Below are 14,379 nucleotides of genomic sequence, written 5' to 3'. Positions count from 1 at the left end.
ACACACACACACACACACACACACACTTTGAATTAAGGATTGTCCCATCACCAAATTGCTTTTCCCTGTGCTTAAAATGCTCTCTAGCCTCAAAGAGAGTCAAAAGATTCTAAGTTTTAGCTGAGAGAATCACTGCAGATACTGCTCAGGGTACATCAACTACCCATTCAAGCTCAACCAGGCATGCCCTCTCTACATGTCTGCCTTGGAAGACAAGCATTATTCAAATCATTCTAACTATGAAACACAACACTGTAGAGCACACTCTTAAAACAACTTGAATATATTAAGCAAACTATGTGCATAAAAATATTATTCTCCAATGCAAATTTGAAATGGGAAGAAGAACTTTGCTTTTCTGAAAAAAAAAACACATCTGCAAACATTGAATCTGGCTGTTTAGGAACAAGCAAAAAGTAGTTCTCCCCTGTGTCTCATAAATTCATCTCCTATCTAAAACTGATGACGTAGATTTCTTTTTTCTTTCTTTCTTGACTTTTTTACTGTTATAGTTCAATAATTATCCCCCCCCTCAAATTTTATTAAGCTTATAGCACAGCATCCATCCAGCACTACTCAGTGTGGAGTTCATTAGAAGTGAACTATGAAGGAAGATGTAGGGGAACCTGCCAACTTACTCCCACTGTTGAACAACTTGAAGATAATTACTATTTTCTAAAAATGGTGGGATGAGATGCCCAGGATGAGCAGTACATCTAAGTTGAAGTAAGTGCTATTTAAAGGACCCAGGATTAATAGACAGAAAAGAGGTAGTGAAGCCCAAAGTCTGAGTTTTCACAAGAAATAATTCTATTTTCAGTCCTGCAATTCTCAGGAAGAAGGTGAGAGGGATTCAAAGAGCTTTTAGTCAGAAAAGACCATATGGGCTTTAGCATATTTCTACAGTTACTTTAGGTCAAACGTATCAAACAGGAGGTGACCACAAGCACTTTCAACAAGCCACAAAGGTAGGTTTTATCTATTAGTTCTAATAAACAGCCATGTAATTATTTATTAACTATATATGCTGCCCATCTCTCTACCAAGCAACTCTATCAGGTGGCTATCTTAGCAGATAGAGCAACAGATTGACTGCTATATGTTTCGGAACCTAACCTTCTTCCAAATTCATGGGCTATTTCAAAGAAAGGTGCTGAACGTCCGTCCCTTCAGATCTATCTGACCTGTTCCAGGAAAACCAGTCTTACATAGGCATTCCATGATTACCATAAACTAGGGCACATTCCTTAGTGAGTTATACAACGTGCCAAAACATAGAATAGGAAAAAAGATGCTTGGTTTAACATTAGAGAATCTTGCCTCGCTCTTATTTATCATATTTGCCTCTACTCAGACCAGCATGCCTGACATTATCCTATTTTGGGCCCATAACCACAGAGCAGTGTGAATAAACAGGAACCTGAGCAACAGCCAAACACTATATGCCATAACACTGGAATAACTCTCAGGTCTGTGTGACATCAGAGTTGTAATATAATGTGGCATGTTGCTGTGGACAAGTAAAAACAGTGTAGATAGAAGCCATTTTGCTTTTCTCCATGCTTCCTTTGAAAACAAAGCCTCTGAACATAACTACCCCAGTCAATTTTGTAGGAGTGAAGTTATTCATTTCATTAAGAAAACCTTTCAGATGAAACTGAGGAACTATAAGAATTCTCTCTTTCACGCTGACCTGAAAGTAATGTTCTTATTAAAACAAATAAAAATATACGCAGCCCTTGCTTAATTAAGTTGATCAGTAGGAACTACAGAATAGGATAGGATAGGATAGGATAGGATAGGATAGGATCTGGAAGGGACCTTGGAGGTCTTCTAGTCCAGTCCCCTGCTCAAGCAGGAGAAACTATACTGTCTCAGACAGGTGAATGTCTAGTCTCTTAAAAATCTCCAATGATGGAGCGCCCATGATTTCTGGAGGCAAGCTGTTCCACTGGTTGACTGTCCTCACTGTCAGGAAGTTTCTCCTTAATTCCAGGTTGCTTCTCTCTTTGATCATTTTCCAACCATTGTTTCTCGTCCTTCCATCTGGTGCTCTGGTGACCCCTCTTGCTTGTGGCAGCCCCTCAGATACTGGAATACTGGAATATTGGAATACTGCTATCATGTCTCCTCTATTCTTTTTTTTCTTTAAACTAGCCAAACCCAAGTCCCGCAGCCGTTTTTCGTATGTTTTAGTATCAGGCCTTTGATCATCTTAATTGTTCTTCTCTGAATTTTTTCCAAACTCTAAACATCTTTTTTGTGATATGGTGACTAAAATTGGCTGCAGTATTCCAGGTGTGGTCTTACTAGGGTTTTATAAAGCGGTACTAATACCTCGCATGATCTTGATTCTATGCCTCTGTTTATAAAACACAGGATTGTATTAGCTTTTTGGGTTGCTGCTGCACACGGCTGGCTCATAGTCAAGTGATCATCCACTAGTATATACTGTTGATTTAAAAATCTATCTGACAGCAGTGGCTTCAAATCAACAAACTAAAACAACTATTTTCATTTAAAAATAATTGCACAATTGCTTGCACTGTAATTATAGCAACATTTTACTTGTTACTTGTAATCCTCCCACAAGCTGTCCACAAGTTATTTTTAAAATGTGATATTATTCAGATTACTATATTTAGATTGCTGTCCTAAACTGTCAATAAGAATACAGTTTAACAATCATTTGTTCAGTGACCATTTGAAGTTACAAAGGCACTGAACAAATGGTACTTATGCCCAGTCCTCAAAGTTACAGCCATTGCAGCAGCCTCGCAGTCCGGTGATCAAAATTCAGGCTGCATTTACAACTGCAAGGTGCACTTCATCTGCCTATTTCCCCCATCTCTGTCCTTTTAGCCACCCAGTCATCCTCCACCCTGTTACTCCACCATTCCTGCCGTTCTGCCATGCACCCCTGCCCTGTGTTCTGCCAAACCCCTGCCTTCTTCTTCCTGCTACTGATGAGGGTGCCTGGCTTCACAAAGGCAAGCAGAGCCAAGGTGGGGGGCATAGGGGGGCACCAGGGGTGTAGGGCAGAGCACAAAGTAGCAGGGGCAGCCACATGCAGGGTGGTGGGCATGCAAGGCAGAGCACAGAGGACAACAAAACAAGGTGATGAAGGCAGTAGAGTGCTGGGTGGCAGAGACAGTGGAGTGCAGGGGCAGCAGAGGGCAGGGTGACAGGACTGCAGGGCAGGCCGCAGAGTGGCAAGGGCAGCAAAGCGTAGGGTAGCAAGGGTCGAAGGGGCAACAGAATGTTTTGTGCCTTCTCCTCCTAAAAAAAAACCTCAGTTCCTATTTTTACCGAGACATCATGCAAATAAAATATAGCATTTCTTCTAAGGAACACTATAATATCATGACTGCTACCTAGGGGAAACTCTGTACAGTGATGTTACATATATCACATTTATTTCTTCTGATAGTCAAATAAATAAAACAAGTAAAACAGTAATAGGGGAGACAGAAAGAGGAAATGAGGGATATCAGTCAAAACCTTTGTCGTGTTGTCTTGCCTATAAAATGTAACCCTCTCCACAAATTTTTATGTGAGAGACCTCAGCATGATTCAAGGGCAACACAGCTGGGCTCTGGGGTCTTACATGCTGAAGGAAAGACTGAAGCAGCTCAGGTTTGCACTCCAGGATGTTTATTCCTATGATCAGGAGCCTCAATTGTTTGGGGTCCCTGTTGCAGGGGAGAATCCAGAAGCATTGCTGAATCCTCTTCAATCTTTGCTGAACACAAACAGTATTGTGGGGGGAACAAATACTGTATTCACAAGAAAGCCTTTCACATGAGTAACATATAAATGAGGGGGGAAAAAACACCTGATTCACTTGTATCCCATCTTCCAACACAGTCACCAGTCTGAAGCATCACTGAAGAAAGGGAAGATGCAAATACAACAGCAATAACAAAAACTGACAAGCTATATCATTTAAGCATTTATACTCTAAATATGGATTTTTGTAATTCTAGTTACAGATTATTACAATTTCGGTAGAAAGCAGAGGAGAAAATGTTAAGTCGAAAACAAAATCACGTACCTTTTTCATGTAGATGCTGGATATCAGTGATACCATCAGGTGGCCAAAAAGAAGCCACAATATATATCCTTTGCCCCATTCCATCCAGAAACTCCATTCAAAATCAACTGGATCCTAGACATCAGTGGAATCAAACTATCATTAATCTCTTTTGAAATGAGCTTATTTATAAAGAAACTGAACATATAAGATGTTTGGTACTGAAATTCCCATCATCTCCAAAACGTTGCCATGTTAGCTGAAGATGAAGGATACACATTATAGAGACCCAACTCGGAGAAGCTCATATCACATCACTGTAATATTTCATGCTAGGAACCAGAAAAAAATACCCAAATGGATTTATTGCATAGAACACAACAGTAAGACTTAGCAAGGCTGTCAGTGAAGGCTCTAGGAACCTTTACCCACTTATTCTTTTGTTTCTTTTTTAATTATTATTATAAGAATCCCATAAATAGCCTGTTAAGTGATGATTTCAATGACAGCCAATTTGGTACAGTGGTTAAGGCAGCAGACCAGAAACCATAAAATCATGAGCTCTATTCCCATCTTAGGCAAAAGGCCAGCTTGATGACTTTGAGTCAGTCACTTACTCTCAGCCCTAGGAAGAATGCAACAGTAAACCATTTCTTGCCAAAAAAAACTACAGGCAAGCATCAGAAGAATAGCTTAAATGCACAAAATAACAACAACAAATGATTTCTATATAATAACTAGTTGTACCTGGCCACGCGTTGCTGTGGCTCAGTCTGGTTAAATGGAAAAGAAAGAAAAGAGAAAGCACACGTTTGTAATATGTTTAATTTCACAATGCTTGTGGGTATACAATATTTTTTGTTGTTCCATTGTCTGTGCAGATATACAGATTGTCTGGTTTGCCGACTCTAGAACACGCAACATATAATTGTCCATGTGAGAAACAATCCGTGTCTAGATCTAAACCGCACAATTCTAAAGATTGGCCCTTTTTTGTTTTTACCTGTCACAGGTGTGACATCTATATAATAGTAGGCACTGTATATAGAAACACGCATGTATTCGAATGCAATGTTGTGTCAAAATTTCAAAGCAATCGGTGAAGAACTTTCAGAGATTTAAGATTTTGAACCAACGAACATTTACATTTTTATTTATATAGATTTATAGAAACCTTGAACATTAGCCAGAGAATGTTGTAATAACACAAAATACTAGTGATGGCATGGATGAGTCAATCTCTGCTAGCCTTCTTATTACCCCTATCTTGCCATTTAGATGCAGAATAGGAAGTGCATTAATTTATTTATTTTCTAATTCATTTCCAATACATGCAGTTGGGAGAACTGTAGCTACATGAAGTTGTCGGTTTTTGCTATACTCTAAGTTTCAGCACTTCAATGCAATACCTCTTGCTTCTTTTTCAACGTCTTTTTATTGTAATACAAAGCTCACCACAGGGGCATTTCCATGTAGGTTCACTGATGGTTAGTAAAAACTAGCCTTGGTGGCTGGCTGAAAGGCATTCTCATTTGATTAATTCACTTCTGTCACCTAATATTTTTTAAGTCCAAGGCGGACACTCCCTTAGACTTCCTGAAGACATCTTCACATAAGATCATTACTGGAAATCCAATGCCAATTTATAAGGCCGCCTATCTATTCAATGAAACCATGGGTGGCAAACATATGATAAAAATATCAGCAGTTGTAAAACACACACACACACATAACACAAAATCAGGCTGAGGGCCTTTCATTAAAATTTCTTCTATGCCATATGTCATGGTGCAGCTGCACAACAAATAGTTAGGGCCCAATTCCTGAAGGAAGAGTCAGGATTTCATGGCCTCCTAAAAGATCTTTGGGAGCAGGCACAATAACAGAGAGGGCAACTTTCCTGGGACCCCATGGTTGATGTTGCCTCCCTTCACAAGACCTGATGTTATGGGCAGAAATCACTGGGGAAAGGCAGTCCCACAAGGATTTGATGTAGATAGTAGTGGTCAAAGGCATCTGCATTTTAGTCTCAAAATCTAGTAGCTCAGGTCTCATAGCCATTACAAAAAGTCGACTACACTGTTACAGAGTTTCTTTGGACTTTGTATTGTTGTCTTTTTGTTTCCAGAAATAGCTGCCAGAAGCAAGGAATATTCCTATATTCACTAGAGCCGTGTATTTCAATCTTCGCTACTTTAAGTTCTGTGGATTTCAATTCCCAGAATCCCCCAATCAGCCATTTGGAGCAACACTGGCTGGAAAACTTTGGGAGTTGAAGTCCACAGATCTTAAAACTGCCAAGCTTGAGAATCACTGTATTAGAGACTTCTAAATGCAAGGTCCCAGCTCCGATAGAAGCTTTTGCAAAGAGACCTCAGCTCCTTCTGCAATCAGTTATAAGCCCTAGTCAATTGTGCTGCACTTATAGATCACAGCTGTTGTGTGTTGTCATGGTACAGCTTAACAACGGAAAGACCTACCCCAGTGGTGGCAAACCTATGGCACGGGTGTCAGAGAAGGCACTCGGAGCCCTCTCTGTTGGCACACGTGCCGTTGTCCCAGCATAGCCTCCTCCCATGACCCCCTCCTCTCCAGCAGCCTCCCTGAAGGAGAGTCACCCCTGAGCGTGGCCCACGCAGAGCAGCGCAGCCAAGGACATGGCAGCCAGGCAGCGTAGACAAGACTCTACCCTCACACCCCATTGTGCATAGCTGATGCTGCAGGGCGTGGGCAGAGGGTGTGGCCGCCATAGCGCTGCTGGGCTGCCTGGGCAATCTACAGCGGGCCCTGGAGGCGGTGAGTGGCCCTGCGGGCAGGCGGGGGGTGATGGGGGCAGACCGGGGGCGGAGCAGGGGGTGGAGCCAGGGTGGGGCCAGTTTTTGGGCACTCGGTCTCTAAAAGGTTCGCCATCACTGACCTACCCACTGCCCTTATGTTCAGATGTTGATACAAAGGTAGCAAAGGATGTTGTGAGAAAACCTCTTTCCAAAAGGCGCCATTCAGCTCTGGACAGAAATTGCTACTGACACCAACAGTAATACTTATTCTGACTTTCCCAGAAAATCTCCCTTGCCAAACCATTGTGGCTTGTACTTAAAAAGAGATGTTCAGTGTGTTTATATATTTAATGTGTAACTAGAGAATTTATCCACTTAATGGAAAAGGAGAAACGGGGAATTCCCCCACCCAAAAAAAAGTAAGTGGGCCCCTACCAAAATGATGACTGCAACTAATTGCCATTTGGCTGGTGAAACTATCTCCATGAGTAGCCTTTCCAAAATATTGCATTCCGAGAGGGGAGCAAAATTCTTTTATTAGTCTATGTGACAAACTGCCATTTAGTAGCTGCATTTAGTTTCCTTTTTTTCTTCTTTATGTCTACATTTTATTTAAATCGCTGTTTCAAACTGCAGAAAGGTAGGAGATAGCATGCAACGGTAAACAAAAAATATTGCCTTTTGTCTCCTAATGTTTCCCTTTCAAATTACAAGGCAATGTTCACTTTTGGAATCTGTCCTTAGGAGACCTGCCAAGAACATCCTTTGCAACAGTGTTGATCAAAAGGAATTTCCAAATTAGAACAGAAAGCAGGCAATCATCATTGTCTGTGTTTATGCTTCCATTCCTTGAGGAGTGTGGCACAGATTTCAAATATACTGTATGTCCCAAGAACAGCTTTCTTGCTTTAAACTCAAAATAAGTTACCATGAAAAATGTTAATGCAACAAATAGCGTTATGCTTCTCAACATCTGTAGTCCTGCAATATGAGAAAGGAAACTATTGTGCAACAGCTAATGGCCCTTTCATATTAAATACAAAAATGTGTCTATGCTATGGGATTTTCATATAAGTGCTGGCTCCTTCTATTTATCAAAAAGCAGGAGGTAGCCAGAAGTGTCAGAAACTAAGCTATAATAAAGACATTAGTTACCATTGGCTGAGCTATCCAAATCTTGTCAATAGCCACCCACAATTATACTCCTTGTTTGGAGACTGCTTTATACAGTGACTGTTCACAGTTACATGGTGGCAAAAAAAATAATTTTCAACCAATCTTCACATTTACAACCTTCACAGATCTATAAAGCAAAAGAAAACTGAAGTATGATGGTAAACACACCATGGTTGTGACCACCTCACAACAATCAAGTTGCTGGTCCCAACTGTGATCAATAAATGAGGACTACTTGTATTGTGCTATCCTATTTCTAAAAAGGAGGGACACAAAAGCATACACAATAACAAGAAACATGCTGAGCCTTGGAAATGCACAGGCATTTGAGAAATCAACATGCCATGGTAAACACAGAAGGCCAAGGAAAGGAAACAGAGAAAAAAGCCTGAAAAATAGACCCAGAGGAAAAGTATACATAGGTGTGAGCTGCAGAAATATAGAATAAAATTCTCACGTAGGTTTGAAATAACTAGCCAAGACTTGGGGCCCAGTTGTAGCCATACAATTTTGACATTAGGCAACAACTGAGCATGTTACATAACAGACAAAATAGAAACAAACAGACTGAGCTGACTGAGGGGAAAAATACCTCAAATGACTTTACAGTCTGTTTAACAGATTTACGGTGACTGTAGTCATGTAGTAATTGCCTTGAAGCTCAGAGGGCCCTAGATGAAGTGGGTTATTGGAAACCCTTCCAATTGGGTTTCAGTCTGGGATATGGAATGAAATGTGCACTTTGGACAATCTCTGGAGGGAGCTGGACAGGGATAGCACATCCATTTGTGCTCTTCTTGATCTCTCAGCAGCCTTCAATGTCATTGACTGTTAAGTTGCTGATGCCTCCAGGAATTAAGAGATGGAGACACAATGTTATACTAGCTCTTTTCCTTTGTCCTGGATGGACTCCAAGCTGTATTGAGGAAGGAGGAAATTTTGCCCCACAGCTCTTCTTGCCCTTCCAGGCTTGATTCTCTTCCCACTCCTATTCAACATCTATATGAAGCTGCTAAGCCAGGTCATTTCAATGGCATGTACAGTATTATTAGGCTGATGATATTCAGTTGTATCTCTGCTACTGGCTGGCCAAACAATACTGTAGCAGTTCTATCTCAGTACCTGAAAGCTATAGACATCCCGATGGAAAACAGGCTTCAGCTCAACCCTAGCAAGTCAGAGCAGTTTTGGATAGTATGGCCTCCTGGATCTGGTAATTTTCAGTCATTTATTCTTCATAGAGTTGCCATACTCCAGACAAAATCAGTATGTAACTTGGGGGTTCTTCTTGATTCATGAGTCCTGTTCAAAGAGTAGGTCACAGCCATTCTAGGGGAGCCTTTGAAGAGCGTTCATGTGCACTAAGTGCACCCCTGCCTGGATCAGGACACAGGACTTTGGTTATGATCAAAAGTGGATTACTGCAATGTGCTTTACATAGAGCTGTTCATGAAGAGCATCCAGAAGCTTCAATTAGTTCAGAATGCAGCAACCTGGGTAGTTATAGATGTAATTTGTTATGCCATGTTATACCTTTGCTCCACAAGCTCCACTGACTCCCAATTTCCTGTTGGTGCAATTCAAAGCACTGGTTGTTACCTGTGAAACCTTATATAGAATGGGCCAGGGTATTTGAAAGACCACATTACTCCCATCGTCCTGTTAGATCAGACAGGAGGAGCCTATTTCACATCCCATCAATTAGGGACTGGCGTCTATCAGGACCTAGAAAGCATGCCTTCTCCATAGCAGTGCCTGGTTTCTGGAACATGACACATTCAAGGAATGGATGGCTCTGATTCTGCCCACTTTTTAAAAAGCCTTAAATACCTGGCTGTTTCCACAGAGATAGAGGTCAAAAGAATAACAGAGCCATTCTGCTGGTTTTAGGAGCCAATTTGTGCATAGTTGGCTGGGAAATGTACTGTATTTGTGTGTGTGTGTGTGTGTGTGTGTGTGTGTGTGTGTGTGTGTATAACAATCACTTAGGTCAGGATGGATGGTGTAAAAATTTCATAAATAAAATAAACATATATATAAAAAGTTTTTTTCCGGTCAGATCGGTCTGGTTGATGCACCTTGGTATTTTGACTGCTACACTGCAGTTCTACTGTTATAATCACTTTTACCTTGCAGCCCCCCAAACTAGGGGCGTTAAGCAGGCTCAAGTTGCTACTGCGATACATTACAAATTCGAATTTCTTTTTTGTTGACAAAGAGTTAAAGAGTTAAATGGGAGACTAGAATAGCTATTTCAAGCTTATTAGCTCTCATCAGCTACTCATACCCTTTATGGGATTCGAACCAGGGCCGCCTGCATACTAGGCAGTTGTATTAACCTCCAGGCCACCAGCTCTCCTCCCCTCTTTTGTCAGCCGAGCCAAGGGAATATATAGAAAGTTGGGTTTTTTCCCCCGGTCAGACCGGTCTGGTTGATGCACCTTGGTATTTTGACTGCTATAGTATTTTTAATAGTTTGTTAGTCATCCAGAGTTACAGCCATATAAATTGACATAAATAAGCTGCTTAAAATGTAACATACCTACAGTGCAGGAATATTAACAGTTGTGAAGGAGTAATGTCTCTAAAGGCAAACTCTCATAGCTATCATCCAAAAATTGTCAAATTTTATTTACATTAAAAGCTTAGAATTAACCTTTGTCCCCAAGATTTTCAGGTTTCTTGGCAAAGAACTTTGGTCTTATTATTACATATCTTTCTACAAACTATTGTATATATACAGTACATTCAAGGGTGACTTCTGAAAAGTATGGTGGACAAGTTGTTTGAAGGAGGATATGGGAACGCAGAAGAAAGAAGTATAGACTTCTATCCCTCTACTGCAGAGGTGTCAAACTGCCGGCCCATGGGCCAGATGCGTCATGCCTAAACCACATCCACCCCATTGCTGGCAATGGAAAAAAAGTCACGATATGTCACGATACGTCACATGACGTTGCAAGTTTGACACCCCTACTCTACTGAATAGAAGTCAGTTCTTTGACTTAGGTACTTTATCAAGAGAAGGGCTATGATCTGGTACCCAGAAAGCCACTCACTTTTTTAATTGTGCATCTCAGGAGCTGCATGATGCAAGAACCCTAATTACATTCTACAATGTACACTATATTAAAATTGACAGGCTACTATTCAGCTTCCAAGTGCCATGCCAAAACAGTCTTCTAAGTATTCCAAATGAAACTAATTTATAAAAATGAAACTTAGCTCAACTCAGCACAACTGAAATTATAGAAGGTGCTGACTGGAAGAAATTTTTAGCTGAAGCTATTGTTTGCAGAAAGAATTAAATAGAGATTGGATCTGATCGACATCTGCACCTAAACCCAGAATGGCCTCCTTTTTCATTCTTCCGTCCCTCAAGTATTCCAAATACCCTTGTATCTGAAAACATACTTATATCTGGAAAAAAATATCTGAAAACATACCAAACATGGGTATGTTTTTAGCTATAAGGCAACACATCGTAAAAGAAATGGAATCTGAAATATTTAATATTTGTGGTACCCCCAATAAAAATAATTTTAGTTATTGTTTCCAAGCAATTTTAGCTTATATTATTAAGAAATAGTATGCACTGAAAGGTGAGTGTGCCAGCTAAACTGCAGCTATTTGCACACTCAAGCTTTAGTACCCACAGTGGGAGTCAAAACAAGCTGCCCACATTGATTATGCATCAATGATGCATACATGTATAAAGGGGAAGGGCTTCAATTGTGATGCTGTAACCACACTGTTGCCTCTTTTGACCCACCCTTCAGCCAGCATCAAGGGTTTACAGCAAACAATATTCAAAATTTAACATTATGCTAATTCTATTTTTCTTTTAAGTACTACAGGCCGTTTTAATTGACAAATCGTATCATGACAATTTGACAAGCTGTTTCGCATTGGATGGACACAGGATTTATCATAATTTGTATCAAAATGCTCTACCCTCATCTTGAATATAATTTAATACATTAGGCCTCAAAACTCAGCACCGCTTATTGTCATTCAGTCTCAATCACATTTCAATGCACTTTAAACTATTAAGTAATCTCATTGACCTTACCTTTCTCAACCCCAGTACATTTTTCTCCAGTTCAAATTTTCTATCAAGTTCCTCTTCGTATTCTGCACAAATAAGAAATATTTAGTTAAACAGCAATAGCACAATACCATCAGTTCTCTTACAAAGAGGACACATAAGAAAAACTAAATTCCATGTAGTATTATTAGAATGAAAGCCTACTAAGGCCGGTGAGACTCTTTTCTAAGGGAAGTAAGAGCTATTACAGAATATATTAATATATTGCTGGAATTGGGTATGTCTAGTTTAACGAAGAGAAGGACGAGGGGGGACATGATAGCAGTGTTCCAATATCTCAGGGGCTGCCACAAAGAAGAGGGAGTCAAGCTATTCTCCAAAGCGCCTGAAGGCAGGACAAGAAGCAACGGGTGGAAACTAACCAAAGAGAGAAGCAACCTAGAACTAAGGAGAAACTTCCTGANACAACACTGGAAGTTTTTAAGAAGAAACTGGACAGCCATTTGTCCGGAATGGTATCGGGTTTCCTGCCTGAGCAGGGGGTTGGACTAGATGACCTCCAAGGTCCCTTCCAACTTTATCATCATCATCATTATTATTATTAGGAATTGTCGTTAGATAAGATACATGACCCTCACAACCTGTCAAATTTGATCAACTTGCCACATAAAAAAGAACAAAAATAAAACATGCAGTTTTCCATTTGCAGAGAAGGAAAAATCTGAATAAAAATAATTATAATTTTGTCTATGTTCACAACTCACTTACTAAAACTCCACCTTCTGTAGGCCTCCTAAAGCAAGCAAGTTTGCCATCTCTCCTCAAAATGCTTTACCTTAAAAAAATTGCATATAGCAGCAATAATATAATATAAGACTTTTTTTTAAATGACAACAGGACTATTCCAAGAACAGTGGATATCAGTTGCATGTGGGCTCAACATTAACAGTATTAAGCAAAAAAATAGTAAAAAGAAAAGATGAGAGTCTGAAGTACAGTGTCTTGTAATATTGTTTCTAGCAATAGCAATAACATTTAGACTTATATATCACCTCATAGTGCTTTACAGCACTCTCTGGGCGGTTTACAAGTATAGAAGCATTATTCACCTATTGTCCCTTACAATCTGGGTCCTCAGAAGGAGGGAAGGCTGAGTAAACCTTGAGCCCTGTCAGGATCAAACTCCAAGCTATGGGCAAAGGAGCGGTATAGGCAGTATTTGTCTGAAATACAGGTATTCCTCGACTTATGACCACAATTGAGCCAAAAATTTCTGTTGCTAAGTGAGACGTTTGTTAAGTGAATTTTCTTGCCACAGTTGTTAAGTGAATCACTGCAGTTGTTAAATTAGTACACAGATATTAAGTGAATCTGGCTTCCCCACTGACTTTGCTTGTCAAAAAGTCACAAAAGTTGATCGCATGACCCCAGGACACAGCAACGGTCATAAATATGAGTCAGTTGCCAAGGACCCAAATTTTGATCACGTGACCATGGGGATGATGAAATGGTCATGTGAAAAATGGACATGTCACTTTTTTCAGTGCCATTGTAACTTTGAATGGTCACTAAATGAACTGTTGTAAGTCAAGGACTACTTGTACTGCACTTAACCACTGTGCTACCATGGCAACTTATTACATTTCATTTTATTTATTTCTCCCTTATGTGGTGCATATCAGCTAATAATTGCTTAATTGATCAATAGCTCTAATAAGTAGATATGTACATTTATATTGCCTTACTGACCACTAAATACTAACTAAGACAGCTAGAAAAAAGAAATAATGCTTTACAAGTATTTCCTATGCCTAACGTTTTGGATATAAAATAGATTCTCTCCAACAATTACTCCTTAACAGAAGTCAATTTCCATTTTTAAGCCTGGCAAGAGAAAATGCCTCAAAAGTTCAAGCCATCAGCTGAGCAAAGCTTAGAAGGAAAGCAGCTTTCAAAATGAGGAACTAAACTTTTGATTTATCACCCTTGGTTTTTGTAGGAGATTCTTAATATCTAGCTGAAGAAATTCATCTCTTCAAGAAATGAGTTTTTCCTCTTATTTTTTGATGTTCAAAATAAATTTCTGGGATAAGACATCATCTTCACTGAGAATATCTTTCCTTTCCTTTTTTTTTCTTAGCCTGGTTACCCAGCAGAGAAGAGAGCTGAAAATCAAGTTCGTATTACCAATCACTAGGCATCAGTGTCTCTAATTACATGTCTCTTTGTCTGACTTTAATTGTTAATTGTACATTTCTCTGGTAGCCATTCCTAACAGAAAATTGCAAGCAGGGTGTTAAGTGAACTAAATCATCATCAGGAAAATGAGCGGGATAGAAGCACAT

The 14,379-nt window shown here is 39.9% G+C and overlaps 1 protein-coding gene across 1 annotated transcript in view; it reads right to left on the bottom strand.

Annotated features, from left to right (window-relative positions):
• HHAT (hedgehog acyltransferase) overlaps positions 1-14,379 on the bottom strand; it is a gene marked incomplete at its 3' end in the record, with an annotated part of 58,519 nt that overhangs the window by 39,771 nt on the left and 4,369 nt on the right. The window contains exons 2-3 of the mRNA XM_015814788.1: positions 12,059-12,120; positions 4,055-4,168 (exon numbers count right to left, since the gene is read on the bottom strand). Of these exons, the coding sequence (XP_015670274.1) occupies positions 4,055-4,168; positions 12,059-12,120 (176 nt within the window). The remainder of the gene's footprint in view (positions 1-4,054; positions 4,169-12,058; positions 12,121-14,379) is intronic.

This window comes from Protobothrops mucrosquamatus, unplaced genomic scaffold (assembly GCF_001527695.2).
Source record: "Protobothrops mucrosquamatus isolate PMUCROS unplaced genomic scaffold, P.Mucros_1.0 scaffold285, whole genome shotgun sequence".
Taxonomy (NCBI): Eukaryota; Metazoa; Chordata; class Lepidosauria; order Squamata; family Viperidae; genus Protobothrops; species Protobothrops mucrosquamatus.
The sequence above is the reverse complement of the archived record's forward strand: the minus strand, read 5'-3'. Positions and strand labels throughout refer to the sequence as shown.